Consider the following 22,389-nt stretch of genomic DNA (forward strand, 5'->3'; position numbering starts at 1 on the left):
AGTACCCCCTTTCTCCTTTCCCTTCTCCTTCTGCTCTGTCTCCTCCCCTTTCTTTGTGTATGTTAAATCCAGTTAGTCCATGGTATAATTTATATCATAATAGTATTTGAAATACTAATTTCTTTATATCCCACTACAGATAGGAATTAAGCAAAAAAAAAAAAAAAAAAAAAAAAAAAAAAAAACCCTGTGAATTGTCAAAGTACTTTTCATGTGTAGCATGTACTAGGCATTCGATTAATAATTACTGGGTAAGATTTTCTATGGAATTTTACCAAGCTGTACAAAAACAGAACAACTAGGCTGGAAAGACAGGCTTTATGTGTAGCAAGAAAATGGTAGAGAAAATCCAAGGAAAGGAGAAGGCTGCTCTTCTACCATTCTGGGTGATAGGCACCTCTAAGTCCGGTGTCACCGTCTTTTAACAAGGTGCTCGGCCCTAGAGAGCTGCCGGGAGAGAGCTGCCTCTCGGCAGATGCTCAAGGTCGGTCTTTCAGTCAGAAACGGGAAGACAGACGAACGAGGCTTCTTTGAGTTCGACTCTGAAATCTGTGGGCCAATGTACCTACTGCTTCAGAGTATAAAGACAAGGCGGGCGGAAAAACACTACGTCTTCAGTTTCCGGGGACGCTTTAAAGAAAGCACAAGCTCCTCCCCTTCCGGTCCGTTTCTATCTGGTTCCCCCAGGACCCACGTGTGTTTGGAAAGGAGTGAACCTGGGAGCGGTTGCCCTGTGAAATTGTTGAATCTGGACATCGCGGGGCCTCGGTGGCCAGGACATCGCCATGGTGGGTGGCCCGTTAGGTTCTCCGGGAGGCTCTTGTCTGGAGGACGAGAAGTACAAGACCGGACCCGGGAGACGCCGGGACTCCTAGTGACTGTGTGGGCGGTGCTGGGCCGTGGGTGCCTGACCCTGGATAAGAGTTCTCTCGCGCTTTCTCTAATCGCTTTAGGTGGTGTTGTCCACTTCTCCCGGTTTCTCATTTTCCTGAGGGACTTAACTAATACCACTCTCTGCACCCATGCACCTATAACCTAGGGCAAGTACAGATTCCCCTGCCCTGGGCACAGTCACCTACGAGGTGCGTCGTTCTACAGCCCTTTGGTGACCAATTCTTACCTTAGTTCTGCCTCTACAACACCCATTCCTACCGGCCAATGATGCTGTTTTGTTTGTATTTTAAGACAGTAGTTAAGAGTGTTCTAAACGGTTTATGTATACCTATGTAAAGAGCTCATTTACAGCATTCGAATTAATGTTTATAATTGATTTGTACGTGCGTGTAAATATGGGAGGACAATTCGCAGGAGTCTGTTCTCTCCTTCCACCATGTGTATCTTTGATGTTTAATCTCTTTTCTCATTTGCCCTTCTATTTTCGTGTGTGTTCTTACAGTTTGAAAAGTATTTTTTATACATAGCCAACCTCAGATGGATTTCAGACTTGAACGTGTCTTCTCTCATCAGATTAATACAAAAATGAGCAGTGACTAAGAGAATTGTGTGAAAGGTTTTGGTGGATTATTTTGAGCTTTGTCTTATCAAAGAAGAGGGGAACGGAAGGATTACAGACAGATACTAAGTGTAGCCTCCAGTAACGGTATGGTGCATTCTGGGCTGATGTGAACTTCAGTAGGAATGGGAAGAAGGAGCTGTGAGGAGGAGAGGGAAGGAGCTGTGTAAAGGAGAGGGAAAAAATGCTGGAAGACAAAGTTGGAAGAGATTGCTTTTCATACTAAAGCTTAGGACCAAGGTGATTTCTTCCAATAGGGAAAGAAACTCTACTGGATTAACACGTGGGCAGATTTTGTGACTTCTCTAAAATGGTCTAACAGAGTGTACTAATAAAGCAGCCTATGCCTGGTTATGTGGATTGAATAAAGGTAACAGCCAGATTTGGAAAGCTTCAAGAACTACTTGGGCTATAGAGGGGTAAATACTGAAGAGACCTAATAATCCTCAGAGATTAAAAATTATATGTATTCATTTATTTTATGTAACACTAAGTGTTGGCCAGTAGAACATGGGCAGCTTTCCCGAGTTTTTTCTTCTCCACTTATGGCTAGAGAGGAGAGCAGGTTTTAAGACCTTGCAGGTTTTAAGACCTTGCAGATTCTCTGGGAGGTTATGGCGTAACAATGTCTGGGGCACCTGTCGCCTTAAGTGAACTAGGAACAACCTGGCTGTTTAGGTTCAGCCATTTTGGGGGGGGGGTTTAAGAGTACAGAAAGTCAGATCTGACTCTTAAATAATATAAATGGGCCAAAATACAGGATTGCATAGTTTAAAAAAAAAAAAAAACCTTATATAATGCCTTTGGGGAATGAATTCTGAAGGCCTTAATTGGTAAGGCTCAGGTGGGGAAATGGTTTCTTTGCTCTAGGTGTGCTGATTTTTGAAGTGGCTTCTGTTGTTCGTAGGGTGTTGGTTGGAACCAGCCAAGTTTGGTCAACTTTGGTTTTACATGTGCCGTTGTCCCATTCTTTCATATGCCACAGTGAAATGCCTGCTACAATTCTGTGTTCTTGAACCTCGGAGATGTCCTTAACCGTGACTAGCACTTCCAGCCACGCATCTTCTTCTACTCTCAGAACTACTTTAAACGGGCATGGCTGACTCACTGAACTATTGGCTCCCTGTGTTGATTTCTGTTGTCTGCTGCTAGTAGAGATTTCTGTTACGATCTTGGGGAAACAACAGACTGTTGGGATTACTAACATGCTTGGCCTGTCTCCCAATTCCTGTTGTGGCGTCTATGGCTCCTTATATCTTCAGAGGAGGATTTTGTGACTAGAATCACTTAATGTCTCTTACTGTGTTCTGTCTTTTAGCCTAAAGGACTGAAAGGAAAAATGGTAGGACGGGAAAAAAAAGTCATCCATCCATACAGTAGAAAAGCAGCTCAGATTACAAGGGAGTCTCACAAACAAGACAAGAAGGAAAGGTGAGTGCCTGGTCCCATTAGTGTCACGCACTGGGAAAGCTCCTTCAACTGTCTATTTACCAGGTGTATGTTCCTCAGTTTCCACTCTGTTTGCTTTAATAATCATTTTTCCATTAGTTCTTGCACCAAGGTATGAAAGGCCTCTAGTCTCACAGAGCTGACCAAAACCATAAGTTTAAGTAGCAGTTCGTGATGAGTGTAGTTAAGAACAATTAACACGGGTTAAAGGAAAGTTGAGAAGGTTCTATCTTATGGGAGCCATGGAAGACTCTTCATGAAGTCAGTTAACATTGGAGCAGACCTGAGAGAAAGTGGGAAGGAGACTACTGAGGAAGGCATCTCAGCTGTACCGTGTATTCGACATCAACAAAAGAAATGTGGAATGTGTGCGTGGATCTTGGGACTAGTGTTCTAAGAGGTTGGAGATGTCACAGCTTAGGAAGCTGTTAATATTTGTGGGTTGAATGGATTGGGGCCAGGAGACTAGATTGTTGGATTAGTGCTGTAGATGGGAAATAAAAAGCAGCCAAGGATTGAGGCAGCCTAGCTTGCCTACCATCAGAGTTGGGCAGGGTTTGGAGAGAAGTCAGCCACAAATACTAAAATGTACCAAAGAACATTAAGGTATTTTTAACAGATTTCTAAACCCTTGCTTTAGACATTTTCTAACTTGTATATAGTTTCTTACAAGACTGGAGGAGAGGGCCTGAGGCTGAGGAGGAAGATATTGATCAAAGAGAAATCATTTTTGTTATTTTGGACTAGCTTTCCTGTTGCAGTGCGTGCAAGAGGCATCCACATAGACACACTTTGGTTGTGTCTTAATACCTTGCCTAAGACCTAAAGCCTCACCTAATAAAGGCTGGCTGTTTTACATTGATTTTAGACATTCTCTAGGAGAGACAGTGAAGGCAGAGTCAGGTTTTGTTTGCTTCTTTGTTTTTGTTTTCATTCTTTTAAACAAAGATGTGTAGTGGCAGTACTGCCTTAAAATGGTTTTAAATTTTCAGCTGTTCATTAATCACTGAGCATTTTTGCCATCTTTTTAACATGATTTACTGCATCTAAACAGTATAATGTTTACCATTGCCCCGTGTACATAGCTCATAAACCTCTTGGATGTGAGATTCAGCAGGGTTTCCACTCAGAAGGTCTGCTGAGGGACGGGGCTTTGCGTTTCCTCGTCTCTTCCAGGTGCTGCTACTGCTGCAAACACTCATAAACCAGTGGGGCCTCTGAGTGATCAGGACTAGTTGTCCTGGCTTTCCTGGAGACACTGGCATGTAGAAACAACATGCTGGTGACAACTTGTCCTACTGATTTAGAAAATAATTGTGACATTCTGTGTATCTCTGTCATTAAGGTTTATTTATTTACTTTTATTACATATGTAAGAATGTCAGCGTTCTCTGGGAAGTTTTTCTTTGCAATATTTTTGACAGATTTCTAAGCCCCTGCTTTGGAAAATTTCTAATTTCTATGCACCTTTTGGTTCAAGATTGAAGACAGAGAGGGCCTTGCGTCTCAACCTTATTGGTAAGTAGGTCTGAGGGGTTCAAAATCTAGTTACAGTATAGTGATGTTTTTGCTCTAAGCCATTTTTTTCTCTTCATTATTTTTAATCAGGTTTTTTAAAACCAGACTTAACTAAAATATATATAAATAATATATACACAGATGAAGTAGAGCTAAGCATCTGACTTTCCGAGTAGACCACTAGTATTCCATAAAGCTCAGCTTTGTAGAAGCTTCAGTCCTGTGTACCTGCACATCTGTGTGCCTGCCGCCGGCTTCATCCTGTCTCTGACAGCTATGCTTCTGAAGGGTATGGCTGGAGAAAACGTCTGCGTTGCATGTAGCTGTGAGGGTTTCAGTCGGTGAGGCCTACAGCAATGCAGGAAGCACTGGCAGAGGGTGAGCTGCAGCTGCTTACCTCGTGCTGGCCACAGAGCAGAGCCAGGCTGGGGTGTCTAGAGCCCCAGCACTCCCTCCACGGGCACTTCCTCAGTGACGTAAGAGTGCCATGGGCCTTACTTCTCAAAGGGCCGTCATCTCCTCGTGTGCCAGATGCTAGAGAACAAACATTTACAGTGTTGGCCATTGGGAGCAGCCTAGCAGTGACTTAAACAGCAGTGGCTTAAGTATCATGGAGCAGGGGAAGGGTTCTTGGTTAACAATATGGGTGCACGAATGTTTAGTCTTCGTCAGTAGTACGATCTCCCTCCCTTTCACTCTTTTTCCTCTTTTCCTTTTCTGTTGCTTCCTTTCTGCTTCCCCCTCTTTGTCTTAATGTGAGTCAGATTTATTGCTAATTAATGTCTATGTTTTCTCATTTCATAGTACCCGGTAACTCTCTTATGCATAACATGCGTAGTAATGCTCCTTATAGGCTACTTAATTTCCTGTGTAAGTGTGCAGTGGTGCTGATCTTTGATACTTCTTCATAGGTGACAAACTTCAGTGGTTTCACAGTCATCTGGATACAAAGAAAACGAGATACTCAAAGAAGGATGCCTGTGAATTGATTGAAAGGTGAATACAGGGCATATTGTAAGCAGAGGTTTAGAAAAGAGAATTCCAGCCTAATTCTTAGGAGATGGGTCTGGGTTTGGATATGAGCAGATGGGCTTTGTTCTTTTTTTTTAAAAAACAAAAAAAAAACAAAACACAAAGTCTTAAATTTGTATCCGACTTCGCTGGGGTTAGGGAAGGCATCCTGGAGAAGGGTTGTGCACTGGCCCCGCTGGGTGTTAGCACACTGAGATAAGGTCTTCAGACTGAGAGAAAGGTATCTAAAAGGCCCAGGGGTGAGAGGAGCTGGCAGCTGAAAACCCCTGCAGACATTTCATGTGCCTGGAATAGCAAGCTCAGAGGCTAGTGTAACAGGTGCTGTGAGGGGTGGCTTCAGATCAGTGTTTGGTGATCATCGAAGGACGGATCTCTGGGGGGACTTTCTAGGAGCATGTGTGATCATGATGCTTTCAGAGCACAGCCTGAGAAGGGGGAATGACATTGCTGCAGGACTTGGTAGGAGGCTGATGGAGCCATTGTCCTCTGTTGGGCTAATAGAAGTTTGATGAGGAGCTAGAATGCAGCCATGTTAGGAGGTAGAACGTAGTGTAGAATAGGGAGAGGCCTGAACTCCTCACCTAGAATGTCATACTGTGTCCTGAGGTGGGGAACTCAAGGGATGGAGAGATCGTGGTGGGACAGGAGGAAGGGCACATGGGAAAGTCTGCTAAAGGTGAGATGCCATGGTTTAAAGACAAAATCAAGTGGTTCAGTGTGAGCTCCTCAGCTCAGCAGACAGCATGCTTTGGTTTTGTTCACTGAATTGAAATGCTGGGTTTATTCAGAAATGTGGTTGAGAAAGCTAAGGGAATGAGGGAGTTTGAGGCTGTCATTTTCAAAGAACAGAGACACCTAGGCACTACATTTTAAATGAGTTAGTACAGGCCCACATGTAGGCATTGTAAGTCAGATCATGTTTGTACTTTCCAGGTATTTGGAGCGGTTCAGCAGTGAGCTGGAGCAGATTGAGTTACACAACAGCATCAAGGACAGGCAGGGAAGGCGGCACCACTCCCGGGAGGCCGTCATCAAGCAGACCATGGAGCGGGAGCGGCAGCAGTACGAGGGCTACGGCTTCGGTGCGAGCTCTGAGTCTCCCGGCCTCTTCACGGCTGTCTGATTTATATAATGAATTTCAGGGTTTCACTTTATTGATCTATCTTCATCTTTTAGTTTTCTTTTCTTCATGTATAGAATACTATCGGTTTCGTTTCCTGTGACAGTTGACAGCTATCCTAGCACATAGCACACCCAGCTTGCCGTCAGTTTGTGTGTCCCTGTCTTTTATGTTGCTTGTTTGGTCCCTGTAGGCGTTGGAGTTAATGTTAAATTGAAATAGTAAATAAAATGTATAATAGTAAAATTAAAATTCAAGTTCTACTATAAAAAGCTTGAATGCATGAGATGCCAAAAGAACTTTGAGGCTCATATGAGAGGTGTCTGAACTTCCTCTTCACTGTTAAAGTGTGTTTCTTAATCTAAATAAGGAAAGTACATTTTTAGAACTAGACACATCCTCACTTGATTCCGGAGCCCACCGTATAATAAAGAGGACTCCGCAGTTTAAAAATAGAGTGGAAGCCAGGAATGGTGGGGCACACCCTTCATCCCAGCCCTTGGAGGGAGAGGCAGGTAGATCTCTTCGAGTTCCTGGCCAGCTTGGTCTGCAGAGTTCCAGGCACACCAGCTGGTGCTAAGTTCTCTCTCTATTGCAGGGTAAGAGTTGGGGGCACAGAATGGCAGAACAACTCCGCCCAGCCTAGGAGCTACTCAGTATGTAGGGAGATAGTTCCCCAGAGCATTCCCGTCCCCAGCTCCAGGTGGTGCTAGAGCTCATCAAGTTGACAGTTGAGTCTAAGGGCCACAGTTCTCTTTGCCGACTTGACACCCCAACATATTAAATACGCCTTCTTCCCGTTTCTCGGCTCTAATGGCCATCTGCTAATGCAAAAATACATTCAGTCCAAGTTTAAAAGTCCCAGTTTTAAAAATTTCATTACTGTTTCAAAAGCCTATGTCTGAAACTCAAAGGCAATCTCTGTGAGCTTCCATACAGGTTACAGGGTAGTTTAAGTTGTATTGAACTTTTCTGAGGTCCTCATGATTAAAATTCTTTTTAAATTTTTCATAGTTTGAGTAATGTGATTTTTTTCATGTTAAATAATCTTTGAAATCTGGCAAATTCTACCAATTTGACATAAGCTATGAGTATTTAATAACTTGTCTTTCATAACACGACAAAATAAAAATATCCATACTTGTTTGAATATGCTGACTTACTTCACAAGTCTGTGCTAATACTTTCTGTGTAACAATGCTTACGCTATCCTTTGGGACTGGAGATGGCTCAGCAGTACTTACTGCCGTTTCTGGTGGTTCATAGATTCCTGTAACTCCAGCTTTAGGGAACCCACACCTTCTGGACTCCGAAGGCACATGCACATACATGACACATAGACACAGGCATGTTTACACCTGTGTTTAAATTGCTTTTCTTTTTATTAGCATCTGCTACCATGTTGTAAGAAAAGTGAAACTACAACTAAATTTAGAAAGAATTGCCTAATGGTGATGATTCTTTTCTTTTTCAGAGATCCCAGACATTTTAGACTCAAATACTCTGCAGACTTTCCGGTGAGTATCTGAATCCCTTTAGTTATATGTGAAGTGCACAGTGCATGCACTTCCCTGAGTGTAGACGTGAGTAGTGTAGACAAGGAGAGCAGAGAGCATTGTGTTAGTGTTCCCTCCTGTTGCTCTGATTCTGTCTGCAGTACCCAGTGTGCACGCAGCTGGTGCTGGTCCCATTTACTATGTTAGAGATGGTTCTGTTCTCCGATGCTGATTTGTATTTCTTAGCGACAAAGTAGCTGGAACAGATGAATAGAGACCAATGCCAGGGTGAGAGTTTTGTTCTTCAGAACCCTTGGTCCAGAGCTCTGGGATTTTACCCTGGTAGAATAGAGACCACTGAGCTGTAGAAACTCAGATTTTTATTTTTCAAACACAGATTCTGTGTACAGCCCTGCCGAGTGTCAGCCCTGCTGGGTAGTGACCACTTCTCGATATGGTCTCTAGACTTCTCGAATGCGATCCTTGAAAACAGAATTGTCATACAAATAGGGACCAAAATGGATTTTTTTTTTCTCTTAACAATTTAGCTGCAGTGTGCCTGTGTGTGAGAAGAATGTTCTTCTCTAACTTATTTTTGAGGTTTGCTGGTGACATAATTGTAACTTGTGAGGGTCTTGAGACAATGTGGCTTGACAGAGGAGGGTACTTAGCGGAAGTAACTGCACAGACCCTAAGGTTTTCTTGTGCATTTAAAGCTTAGGTTGTGCAGGGGTCTGTGGGGAAGAAATACTACTGAAGGAATAAAAAAAAGTCTCTGGCTCGGGGTATTTTAGCCCCCTTCAGAGTTGATGTTTGCTTTTCATGCATGAGAAACCTGGGCAGAGCTGACAGTGACTGTCCTGGCTTTGCCATTGCCACCCTCAGTACTATGCTTATCTTTTCTAGGGAATGGGATTTTGATCTGAAGAAATTGCCAAACATCAAAATGAGGAAACTTTGTGCTAACGATGCACTTCCTAAGAAGCGCAAACAGAAAAATAGTTTAAATATAGAAAAGATAGAAGGTATAGAAAGGGATTTAGGAGACTTTGGACTAACAGTGGAAACTGGAGACACTACAGATGGGAAACTGGAACCCGTAAGTGAATCAAGTGACACAGATGAAGAAATGACTCCAGTGCCTGTCAGCCCTCACTGAAATACTAGAGATGCCTCGTGTCCTACGCACTGACTGTGGCGAACCGTCATGGTGTGTGCTGCTGAAATGGCCCAGCCCGAGGGGGCTGGCAGCCAAGCTTGAGTCTCGGAATCCATGGGTTAAAACATCTGCATGCATACCATGGGAAGTGCGCATATGCACATACACAAATAAAATTTATTTTAGTAATTGTCTTTATATCAGAATTTTCTATTGAACTCACTTTCAAATAAGTATTTGCACTTTCAAAATAGGTTTTTGATTTTTATTTAAGAATTTTCTTTAAATTGTTTTTAAAATGCAGAGCTTGCATTAATCTGCTTTTCATTATAGCTAAATAGTGGGAACCTAGCGGAGAGTCTAAATAGTAACGCGGTGCAGTTCTGATGAGGCTTCTTTGTCTACATCACATCATGACCGGTATCATGGAGATGGAAACATATCGGAGAAGAATGCAGCAGGCAAGATAGGAAGCCAGCAAATGGGAAGGTCTATGTTGCTCTTGAGTCCTCTCAACTCTGAACATCAGCATATGGGGTGGGGGCAGTTTTCTAATATATCAACCCGAGGCAGGGCCACAGTTAAAACCTCTTGAAAACAGCAGTGATCTTCAATGGCCCTTTAACCTGAATTTTGCAGAAGGGGGAAGTGAAAATAAACAGGGGTAAGGAAGATGGACTGGTCAGTAAAGTGCCACAGAGCAGCTGAGTCTGTCCCAGCACCCACGGTACATAAGGGGCTGTGGGCATGTGCTCATAATCCCAGCGCTGTGGACAGGAAGGTGAGCACTGCTGGATCGCTTTAGAGTCCCTGTGAGCAAACATGGGACTCAAAAGGGACCAGTGCTGCCAAACCTGTAGCCACCAATTGCCCTCGAGGCCAGACACTACCTTAGGATTGCACTGATGGGTTTCAGGCTAGCATGGCATTTTTACTCTGCTATTGTGTATTAGAAGTCACTTGGTTTTTTATTTTACAGATAATCATACCCAAATTTGTCTTGATGCTCAGAAAATTTGGACTTTTGCACAGTGTTGGCACTATTCCAGGACCATGGGGCCTGTTTACATTCATTTTGGGATGGCAAAGGCAGCGTGTTGTGGTTTGAATTTAAATGTCCTCCATAGCTTATGCTTTGGGCCCTCATTCTCAGCGTTCTGGTGTTGTGCTGAAGATTGTAGAGCATTTCTGAGATGGGGCCTGGCTGATGGTAGGGCAGGCCTTTGAAGGTTGTACCTTTGAAGGTCTACTCAAGTCTGTCACCATGGAAGAAGTTGTTGACAAGTTGCAGGAACAGGGAGTCCTGAGTCAGAGTGTACTTTCCTTTTAGTGTCCCCCAGGTAGGAATTTGGATTACAGTAGTGCAAAAGAAACTAAGTACATCTTTGAAATGTCAGGTGAGGTCACACATAGGTGACTCTTTGTTGTCGATTCCCAGGCAGCAGGTGACCGTTGGAAAGTCCCAGTCAAAAGGCTGTGGCCATGTGCGCATTGCCCAAGTCATGGGGACTGTCAATTCTGATACTTTTCCTAACTTTAACATAAGTATTACTTTTTCAAGGTTTTTAACTGTCATTGCTAGCTCTCTGAATATTCAGTTATTAGATCTATATATTAAACAGCTCTGATATAGTCACATTGTTTTCTTTCCATGGGCAAGCAAACCCTACTCCATATTTTCTCTGAGACCCAAATCTTGATTTAAATCTTTAATGTAATTGCACAAGATATACCTTTCTGTAAGTCTGTTCTTTAGTACGATTGTGGTAAATTACTTTCTAGATAATGTAACTTGGGAACCGGCAGGAATACATGTGCATGAGTGTGTACACTTTCGTTATAAAGGCATTTGAGGTGACCCTAGGAAAACAGACACATCTTGGGTGGAAGTGCTTTTTTTTAATTTTTGCTTTTTAATTAGTTGAGCCGTGCTTTGAGTTGGCTTGTTCTAAAGTTCTTTTCTTTGACAAAGCTCCGGACTTCAGTTTTCCCAGCCTGGAAGTCTCTACAAAAGCTCCCCAGGCTGCAGACAGTGAGGCTTGAGGGTCAGCTGTGCCCCATCCTACCTGACTGCAGTGCACCATGGGAGCGGGAGCAGCTGATGTGGAGGTGCACCCACGGTTCATACTCCTTAAACTTTGAAAAGTGGATTTTGGAACTTTATTGCTTGTTGGCTAATGTATATTTATTATTAACTATTTCTGAGGCTCACTAAGGGAGATGTATTTCTTGGTCAGAAGAATGCTATCTACTCCTGGCCAAGTTACACAGACATAAGAGTTAATCTAGTTGGGCTGGTCCATCATCTGGGTAAAGGACTACCCCTTAGGCCAGTTCATTTTAATGGATGCTAAAGAGATAGGAGGATTAATTATCCCTTTAAAGAGATAATGTCCTTCCCCCGCCCTGAAAAGTTGGGCCCAGGTACAGTCACTATTGAGTTGCCGTGAAGCTCTGTTAAGTCTGCCCACCTCTCAGAAACGGGTGGGTTTTTTTGTTTTTTGCCCCCCACCCCCAATATGGTTCTGAACTTGCTTTCCCTCATCCGTGGGCTCTGTTCAGTTTTACTCTGAAGCCCCCTGAAATGCTCTGAGCGATTGTGGCTGACACACTCTGCTAAACGTTAAGTTTACGTGGCTCTCCAGCTCCCCATGCTCTCCCTTCTGGCAGCTGCTGTGATTCTCAGTTTGCCTGCCATGTTGTTGCTTAAAGTCTAATAAGATTGACTTGGAAGTCCTTTCTGAGTCTGATCTCAAATTATTGTATTGACAAGACTAAACCCTGAAAGGGGTCCCCAGTTTCCCCAGTAATGTAATGTCCTAGGTGGATCGCCCCCAAATTCCAGTAATAGCACAACACTGGTCAGTATAGATCTGACTTATATTCAGATTCTGGGTAAAGACTTAGGCCATGGTCATCTTAAATGAAGAATCTAAGGGCATTGAACGCCGTAAATACAGCTCTAGGAACCCCAGTACCACTAGACAGAAAACAGAAACGACAGCCAAGATTTGGAGCATTTGTTTAATATACAAAGTCTTTCACAGATAATTAGTTTCCTTAATTTGTTAAGCACACATTACTCACAAACAGTAAATTGTTAATGAAAGACAATTAGGCAGAACTAAAAAAGTACAAATGCCCAATCTCAAAATTTGCACACAGTTAATATTTTCTCCTCTGTTTGGTATATCTAATTTCAACATGGGCTTTCCTCAGATATGGGGGAACATCACAGCTCAACTGAACAGCTTCCTTTTTGTTGTATTATGGAAAATAGCACCATTGAGACCAGTTACAATGACCATAGGTTTTATGGTCTATACTTAGCATTTGCTCCAAAACATCCATTGGCAAAGCAAGGTAAATTATATCTGACCGATGGGATGGGATGAATGGCCTCTCCCCACCCCCACCTCTGTGATTTCTCTTAATGAGGTCCTTGTACTAATGACCTAATTTTTTAGCTGAAGAATAAATGGGGTAACCCATGTCCTCACAAAAGGAAAAAAGTACACGAGGATTCTTTGTGGGATGTCACCAAAAGGAGCAGCAGCAGTTCTAAGTGATTTGATCCTGGGACATTCTGAGAAAGATTGATGACTGTACCATAAGATCTTGGGTAATTGGAATTCTTATGCTTTTTTCCTCTACTTTTGTAAGGGTTTGTTATTATTTTATACTTAAGTTTATATGCTTTGGATCAGTTCACTTTTTAAAGATTCTCTCTTATTTTCTCTCTCATTCCCCCACCCCTCTGTGTGTGTGTGTCTCTCTCTCTCTGTGTCTCTCTCTCTCTGTGTGTGTGTGTGTGTGTGTGTCTCTCTCTCTCTGTGTGTGTCTCTCTCTCTCTCTCTGTCTCTCTCTCTCTCTCTCTCTCTCTCTCTCTCTCTCTCTGTATGTTTTGTGAGAGACAGACAGACAGACAGAGAGAGAGATGCCATTGGGTGTGGTGGAGTTGGAGCTCCAGGTGGTTTTGAGCAGTAGGTATTGTGAGAGCTCAACTGGGACCCTCTATGAGAGCAGAAAGTAAACACTAATGCACCACTTCCATCCCTGGTCATCACCTTACGTGTTTTAATTTAACTCATTTATTTATTATGACTGATACAGTGATTGAGTAATTAAGCCCAGTGAAAGTGTCCGCCCTTGCTGGAAAGCGTTTCCGAAGTCTGCTTCATGGTGTTGCTCATTGCACAGCTTCACGGCATGTTTAGAAAAATCCAGTTTTCATAATCTAAACTAAATGATCATCTTGTTTCAGTTTCACTTTATTTTGTACATGAGAGCAGGTAAACACACTTCAACATAATGCCATTTTGTCAAGCTGTTTTCTCCTTGACCTGTAAGTCAGGCCATCATGGCCAAACCTTTTTGTTGTTATTAAGGGAAAACACCGTTACCACACAATGTGAAGAAATGTTTTCAATACTGCCTTTATTCGTTGAGTTTTAAACCTTGTTTGTTTGTTTGTTTGTTTTACTTTGGGAGAAAGGTCTCATGTAACCTAGGCTAGCCTTTATTTGGGATTCACTATGTAGTAGAGGATAGCCCTGAAGTCTTAAGCTTCCCAAGTGTTGGGAATACATTTATGTACCTACCATGCCCAGCTTCAACATTGCTGTTATATAATGAATGGTAGTGCAGATTGTTTGAATCATAAATAGTAAATTCAGGTAACAATTTAGAGGAAAAACTGTGTCGGTTTTAAAGAATCAAAAGATATCACTGAGTGTTACATACACTGTTCAGAGTTTTATCATACACTCATTTAAAGACAAAGCCTATGGTAGTTAACTCGAAGTGTTTAGCTATCCCTTTAAACAGCATGCTGTCTTTTCTCATTGATGTAGCAAAGCTTGTCTCCACTTTTTATTCTGTTTTTCTGCGTTCTGGGATACACCTTGAAAACTAAGGTGGAGCCAATCACTTTCCTCAGCGAAACAAGCTATTCAAATAACCTTCTTCCTTTTAAACAGTATTTTTTTGTGGTAATTAAGGTATATAACCCATTTCTGCCTGTCGTACAAAAGGTAAATCAGTTTTACTTTGCACTTTACTTTCGAGAAGAGATAGATAACAAATTGTCCAATGGGAAGAGCAAGGGGAAGTATACAGAAAAAATAAATGGTGGTTAATGCATTTATGTGAAGTTACGGGCAATCCATCCTTCCTTTGTTGTTCTATTCTTAAGTCTTTAAGATGGAAGCTTTGCAGGAAGTTAACACAAAGCTCCACTTGTTTGTGCTGAAGGGCCAGTCGAGATTAGTTATGTCCAGCTTTGTTCCTGTATATTTAATCCATGTCCCTTCTACAAGTTTTAAGAAAAATGGGTATTTAATCTTTTGTTTCTTGACCTGACCTTAACATTACTCCTGCATATATGCATGAATATACACGGCACACACACAGTTGACATCGTTTACTATGTCTTTATTTCTAAGGGTGGGACTGTTGGATCCAGTGTCAATCATTAAAATACCCTTCTCATTGAAAGATCCGTTTGCTTTTCCTTTTCCTTTATCATCCACGAGGGAGCAAATGCTGATCACAAAGTTCGTGGATGTGGAACTGAGGTCTGTGCGACACGACGCCCATGCTTTGTTTTTTACGGCCATCTCCGCCTCTTCAGGATAATAAATAATGACAGTTAACAACAACAACAAAAGTCATTTTAAAACAATGTGCTCTTCTCCTTGACTGGTAAGTTCATATTTAGCCAGCTCACTGTGGCTGTCATTCAGGTCAGTGTGTTTGCATCTGTGTCGAGCACAGTGATCAGCTGTTGAACCACAGCCCGGCTTATCCTCTCCGTGGTTGACTATTTCTACCTGTGAGTTGAGTGAGGGAAATACTGTCAGCTTTAAACATGGGGTTGAGATCCTTAATTCAGATACCCAGGTCACATACACACTCCATGTGGATTTAAAATCCCCAACACACCTGATTTAGTAGCAAAATTAATTTTTATTTCCCTATCATAATTACTTTATAGCTCCTATGCAGAAATTAACCTTATAACACTGCTACATATTTTACTGACTTGCTATACTTTTGTTTTCTTTTTTTTTTTTTTTTTGCCCCTTTGAAACTTGGTTATTTGATGAGTTTAGTGCTTTGTAAATCATAACCTTTAAATGAAGTGGCAAAACAGAATAATGGAGTAAACTTTTAAAATAATCAACTTAAATGAAACAGAGATGTAGTTTTAAATGCATGGGCTCTGCTAACCAGTATTCTTTATGAAATCCTGTCTAACACACTTCATTCATATTAAAGTATGCCATAAATAACATGCGGAATTTTGAAGACTTGGTTCAAGAAAATAATAAAAGCTATTTTTATAATTGTTTCTACTGATGACATAAAATAACTTGTATATATATAGTGTTAACTAAATTATGAGAATCAGCTGACCTATTTATTTTTACTTTTTTTAATGGGGCACACTAGGGGATGCAAATTTTATAACTGTGGTTGTATTTGCAGCTCATGTTATATGTCTGTGGTTGAACACTGTAACAGGGACCAGAAACACACACACCCACAGCATGATAGTTACTCAAAAAACAGTGCTAGCTACACTCCACAATGCTCTGAAAATCTCTTTATCATTTTAACAAATTCCAAACATTTCTATCTTCAAATGTGTATTGCATCCATTTATAAACATGCATCTGTCAAAATAACCAGACTTCACAATAGCCAGAAAAATCAGCTGTCAAAAGTAGAAAAATAACAACAACAACAAAAAAGGAAAGACCCAAAACCCTCTCAGGTTCTCCAAGTTTGCTTCTGCTGTGGCTTAGGGATGACACACACAATTTCAGGTTTAAGACCAAATGTGTATCATTTCCAGTGGAGAAGGCTAACGTTATAGAACCCTACAAAGAAGCACACGTTGCAATTGAAGTCTGTTCAGGGATTTCCTCTGCACAATTCAGAGGCTCACGTGTCCGTCACTCTGGAAGACTGGCCTGGACCAACCATTCCTTATGAACGCCTTCCCCAATGCTCTGAATCTCCAGGTCCCAGAGCAGGCTCTGCCTCTTGAGTTCCTGGTCCCTTGTTACTCTCTTCTCATTTCCTTTTTGCTCCAAGTCAGGACAAACAAGTCAGTAGGGAAAGGAGGAGACAAAGAAGCCACCGGAGCAAAAGCACTTCTGTTTGTGGTGGCTGGGGGCTGCAAAGATCTGTGAAGAAGTTCGCCTCTAGTTCCGTCAGACTGGTATAACGTCAGGAGGGGCTCCCTCTGCAGTTGGCAGTGTATTTGAACCTGTCTGTGGCACAGGCACAACCACTGCTTCCTTGATTTCCGTGTTTACATTACACGGGAAGTTCTTCTCCAGTTTGTTAGCCGTGTCTGGGCAATTCTGCACAAAGATCACACGGTTGTAGGCCTTCAGCCTGCGCCACAGTTGGATGTAGACTTTACACTGTACGTACATGAAGACGAGGCCTCCCGTGAAGCCAATAGCCACCACAACCAGTTTTGTCCAAAATGGCCACTCCAGCACACCTTTGAGAAAGAGAGTGATGTTACCAAGTTGTCATTTGTTTTCCTCCCCCCACACTGTGATGCCTACTAAGTACACCCACTTCCCTGAACTATGCATGTTGTACCTTCAGGTCAGGCAAAGGGAGTGGGGTCAATTTGTAGTTGTCCATACTAGGAAACTGGGCATTTTTGGTATATCCACACTTCTCAAGAAACAATACAACTGATTCATACTCATTTGTGGGTGTGAAGATTGCTTCTTATTGAGCTGAATTATATAGACTTCAGTGCCCTAGCAAAGGTTTTCTTATTTTCTGTTCTATTGGTCACTGTGGAACTAGTATTTGTGAACTAAGGCACAGAATTCATGCCTCAGTTACTGACATTACTTCCTTACTGCTCCTGCCTCATTGATCTTGTTCCCTTTCTTCAGTCACCTATTTCTATGTTTTTTTCCTAATCAAATCTGAAACCTATTTTCATAGTAGGTCAAGAGAATGCAGTAGAACTTTCTGAATAGCCAAAAACTTTTCTTCAGCTACTTTATGATTTAATTCAGCATCTTTACCTTGATAACAATGAAGATAATATGTTAAAATCATTAAAGCAAACATAAACAGATGTTCACGATAAGTCTCTATTAAAGATATAAATGAGCAAGAAGCACTGGTCCGAGATTGTTTTTATAGTGGGCTCTACTCCAAAATCACTCTTTAGAAAAGAGAAAGAAATTTGGTATAAAAGAATATACTGTTAGGGTTTGTTCCATGAATTTGGTTGTATGCTTACGTCAGATTATAGAACCAACAGTAAAAGGAGCGTCTGTCAGCTTTTAAATATTTGGAAACTATTAATTTATGTATTTATGGGAACTTTACCTTCACAAATACATTGCATCTTTTTGTGAGTTTGTGGTATAGATGGGCCTGTGTATGTATGCCTGCATGTGTAAGAGCACATGTGTGTCAGGGTACATGTCTATGTGCATATGTGTAGAGGCCGTAGGTTGATACTTAGAGTCTTCCTCCACTTTACTCATTAAGGCAAAGTCTGAACCCCGAGCACACCGACTTGACTACTTGGGCCAGCCAGCTTGCTCCAAGGACCTCCCATCTCTACCTGCTGTGTGTTGCGATTGCAGTCAGACCACTACAGCTGCCTGCCCTGGGTTCTGGGGATCTGAACTCTAGGCCTTACTCTTGCATGGCAAGTGTTTCTACTTGCTCAACCACCTGCTCAGATCTAGCTCTGCAGCCCTTACTGCCTGAGAAGGTTTTTGTGCCTAGAATTTGTAATAGTGTCTTCTGATGTATTCATTTATCTTTCATTTGTGTTTGTTGAACATCCTTATCTCTCTAACCTAGATCTTTCTCTTATACTTTATTTGGTGCTCTCTCTGTGAAGCACTGGGAACCTAGAGCCCCCTGTCCTAACGCTGTTTCAGGCTGCAGCATGCACTGTCCCCATTGTTATAATAAACTACTGATTCATTAGAGCCCACCCCCATGAGTAAAGGATTACGTTTGTGGCAGGTTGACAAACACAAAACCCATGCCTCAATTAAAGATATTTCCTGCTAATCCCAGCAGAAACTTCATGATCCCTATCACCATGGCAATATAGGCCAACCTCAAATTGGCATATAAAGAAATCCAGTCTGAAAAGGGAGATGCCTTTTTCAAAATACTTCTGTCTACATAGACTTTCACTAGAAATGCTAATAATGTCAATCCACTTCGGAATAAATGGAAGAACTGAGAATATTAAATTGAAATAGGTACTGGAGATAGAGAAGTAACGTGGGCATTCTGGTCCCATAGATCAAGGTTAGGGCCTTGGGCCTAGTGCAGGTGCCCCCCCCTTTTTTTTACAAAGCCATCTTGCTCCTTTTTGAATTCACTGCAACTGTCCCATTAGAAAGGCAGGCAGCCAGCATGCTCAGTGATGAGAACAACAAAAGCTGGAGAGATGCTCAGCGGGTAATCTTCCAAACGATATGAGCTTGGTTCCCAGCATCTATGTTGTCAAAACTTGCTTATCTAGTTTCCCTTTTCTCTCCTCCATGTACCAGTGCACACCTTGTGTACCATAGTGTGCACGCATGCACACATCACACACGCACACATAAATCTTTAGGAAAAATGTTCAACTCCACACAGCTTAGCTGCACCTGCCGTTCTAGCTGATAGCATCTGCACTGCCAGACAAGTAAAGGAAGCTATTGTGCTTGACTATGCAGCCACTGGTTGGAATGACAGCTCTGTCCAGTGCAACGGTTGACAGTACAGATCAGCCCACCTGGCTCAGGCCAGAACAAACACCTAAGCAAAGCACAGAACGGGGTAACATAAATGGTTGCTGTTCTAGGCCACTACCTTTCGATGCATTTTTATAAAGACCAACTGGAGCGTTGCTTTCAAATGGAGGCAAACTTACTCCTACCAAAGGGTTCTTGGTGTCAGTTAAGTGAATTAACTAGCGAAGTGCACTTGACCAGTCACTGGGGGCCTGTGAACAGCCATTGAGGTGACTCAGATGACTTGCATGCCCCGTGTCTCGGGCTGACTGAGCTGCACGGGACGAGCCGCAGTCTCCATGGTGCCCACATTCAAATCTTTCTCACTTTTTCCAGGCTCCAACTTGTGAATGCTTCCAGAATCCAGAAGGTCTAGAGTTAAGTCAGCCACCAACTACGGCGTTGACACACAGCCTCCCCATGTGCCCCTGCATCCCTGGCCATTTTGATTCTCTCCACCAGAGAGACACATAAAAAAGGCACCAGAAATCAGTGAAAAGGCCTTTAACCAGAAGGAACGACTAAGTGTGTGCACTGAATTTTCTGGGAGTTCTTACATTGAGCTATTAACCAAATGACAGCTGCTTATAGACTGGACTGTGTCTGAACTGCATTTGCTTTGATAATCTTTCCTTAAAACACACACACACACACACACACACACACACAACACATTTCCCTGGGAAGTAGAACCAGGTCTCTGGCCTTCTCTCTGATACACAGGCTGGGATGTCTTTACTATCTCACTTCTTGTTTTCTCTTTAAGTTGACTTGGAGAAACCTGAAGGTTTGTAATGTAGCTGCAAGTCAAGCAATCGCATATTATTATTATTATTATTATTATTATTATTATTATTATTATTGCTGTTAAGCCAACAATTTCTAGGTCTCTCTTTGAAGTGTGTTATTTCTTTGTGCTCTGTGTATGCCATCATATGACCAGAAATACCTGGAATGTACCTGATGCCTTTAAATCACTCAGCAGAAAAATAAAATTCAGTGTAAATGAGCTATGAGTGATGTGACATGTCACCTATAGAAACACATTTCAGCTAAAAAGCCAGATCTTCACACTTGAAAATGATATAAAAAGCTCCCAGAAGGCAGAGTCCAGGGCTTCTTCAGCATAATTTCCAGTGAAGAAGGAAGAGCTAGAGCCCTGCCTACCAGCAACTACTAGACCATTGTCTGTCATACTAGGTTTGTACTGGTCCCTAGAAGTCACATCCAGCCACAGCAATAGCTACAGCCACAGTTAGAGCCACAGCCACGGCCACAACTACAGCACTGCACAGCCACAGTCACAGCCACAGCACAGCCACAGTCACAGTCACAGCACAGCCACAGTCACAGCCAGGGCCACAGCCACAACTACAGCACTGCACAGCCACAGTCACAGCCACAGTTACAGTCACAGTTACAGTCACAGTTACAGTCACAGCACAGCCACAGTCACAGCCACAGTTACAGCACAGCACAGCCACAGTCACAGTCACAGCACAGCCACAGTCACAGCACAGCACAGTCACAGTCACAGCACAGCCACAGTCACAGCACAGCACAGCCACAGCCACAGTTACAGTCACAGTTACAGTCACAGCCACGGCCACAGCCACAACTACAGCACTGCACAGCCACAGTCACAGCCACAGTTACAGTCACAGCACAGCCACAGTCACAGTCACAGCACAGCCACAGTCACAGCACAGCACAGTCACAGTCACAGCCACAGTTACAGTCACAGCACAGCCACAGTCACAGCCCCAGTCACAGTCACAGCACAGCCACAGTCACAGCACAGCCACAGTCACAGCCACAGTTACAGTCACAGCACAGCCACAGTCACAGCACAGCCACAGCCACAGCCACAGTTACAGTCACAGCACAGCCACAGTCACAGTCACAGCACAGCCACAGTCACAGCCACAGTCACAGTCACAGCACAGCCACAGTCACAGCCACAGTTACAGTCACAGTCACAGTCACAGCACAGCCACAGTCACAGTCACAGCACAGCCACAGTCACAGCCACAGTTACAGTCACAGCACAGCCACAGTCACAGTCATAGCACAGCCACAGTCGCAGCCACAGTTACAGTCAAAGCACAGCCACAGTCACAGCCACAGCCACAGTTACAGTCACAGCACAGCACAGCCACAGCAGCCAGCAAACAATTTTGAACTTTCACCAGTGCCAAGTGTTCTCTGAATAACGATGTATGGCCCTGGCCTAAGGGACAATGTTTGTCCAGTGCCAAAAGGCCAGCTCTGAAAATATACACATAAACAACATTGTATAGACTCAATTGAATATATAGGCATATACAAATATGTATATGCACACAATAACAATGAAAAAAGAGACCATGAATTTGAAGGAGAGCAGGGATGAGTTTATGGGGGAGGGAGGCTCAGAGGGAGCAAATGGAAGAGATAAATGTAATTAAATTATAATCTCAAAACTTAACAAATATGTAGACAAATATTCAGGCTATGTGTATGTGTATAGTGTTCATGACTTACAAATGCACCCACGTTTAGACTGGGGTCCTACATGGAAATTTCATTCCTTACATACCAATTTTCTAGAAGAAAATCAACGATTCCTGTAGAAGAGACACTCAATTCACAGTTCAAACTACTGTAGCTTTAAAAGCAAGTTTCCGTTGGTTTTTAAAAATAAGGTAACTTACTGGATCATTTGTGTAGACCTTGTAAGGAAGAGGCAGGAGGAGTATTTTCTGCTCCAGTGAAAGAGGCAGCAACAGCAATAACTTGGATTGTAAAGGAGAGGAAGAGGAGAGGGATCCATGTGTGGGGCACCAGACATCTCTCATCTAAAAGAACCACCATCTTAGAAAAGGAAGGCTTATTTTCCCTCCTTACTGTCACTGCAGTTCAAATGATTTTTGATGCTTTAGATGAAACATCAGTTCTGGTAGGAAAGGACAATTTGTTCCTCTTCAGACAGTTCAAAAGGTTTTCAAGATGGGTTTAAAATATGCTAGCCTTTTAGATTTGGCAGGTTTTTCTCTAATAACTTCAAAAGTGCATTCAGGATTGGTGATCCCAATGCTGGAGGAAGATTAACATGCAAACAGCCAACAGATACACACACCACCCGACCGTGTATGGGGGAGAAGGAAAGCTTCCACAACTCAGAAAGATGCCCATGATGCCCTACTAGGTGTGTGTTGGGGTGGGGGAGGCAAATGGGTTGTGAATAAAGGTGATTCTCTTTGTAAGAGTCACTTTGGTTTCCATGTGTCTGGGGAGATGTCCTACCAGCACTCAGCTCTGCAGGAGAC

General features: G+C 42.6%; 2 protein-coding genes across 9 annotated transcripts in view; one reads left to right on the forward strand and one right to left on the reverse strand.

Moving 5' to 3' along the window:
• The first annotated feature begins 673 nt into the window (after positions 1–673).
• TMA16 (translation machinery associated 16 homolog) lies at positions 674–9,449 on the forward strand. The gene is made up of 7 exons (XM_080928939.1): positions 674–788; positions 2,832–2,944; positions 4,443–4,480; positions 5,392–5,476; positions 6,446–6,594; positions 8,107–8,149; positions 9,035–9,449. Exons 1-7 carry the CDS (start codon positions 786–788, stop codon positions 9,285–9,287), a joined length of 684 nt encoding a protein of 227 aa, XP_080785065.1. The 5' UTR covers positions 674–785; the 3' UTR covers positions 9,288–9,449.
• A 6,626-nt stretch (positions 9,450–16,075) lies between these two features.
• Positions 16,076–22,389, reverse strand: part of MARCHF1 (membrane associated ring-CH-type finger 1) — a gene marked incomplete at its 5' end in the record, with an annotated part of 479,472 nt that continues 473,158 nt past the window's right edge. For all 8 annotated transcript variants that reach the window (XM_080929124.1, XM_080929123.1, XM_080929120.1 and 5 more), the window contains one exon: positions 16,076–16,806. In XM_080929124.1, coding sequence (XP_080785250.1) covers positions 16,508–16,806 — 299 coding nt within the window. In that variant the 3' untranslated portion in view covers positions 16,076–16,507. The remainder of the gene's footprint in view (positions 16,807–22,389) is intronic.

The sequence above is a fragment of the Micromys minutus genome (assembly GCF_963924665.1).
Source record: "Micromys minutus genome assembly, chromosome: 14".
Classification (NCBI taxonomy): Eukaryota; Metazoa; Chordata; class Mammalia; order Rodentia; family Muridae; genus Micromys; species Micromys minutus.

Excerpts from the sequence above, each read along its gene's own strand:
- TMA16 (XM_080928939.1), top strand. Across the intron at positions 2,945-4,442 it reads AAACAAGACAAGAAGGAAAG|ATTGAAGACAGAGAGGGCCT; the intron begins GTGAGTGCCTGG and ends TTTTGGTTCAAG. Across the intron at positions 4,481-5,391 it reads CTTGCGTCTCAACCTTATTG|GTGACAAACTTCAGTGGTTT; the intron begins GTAAGTAGGTCT and ends ACTTCTTCATAG.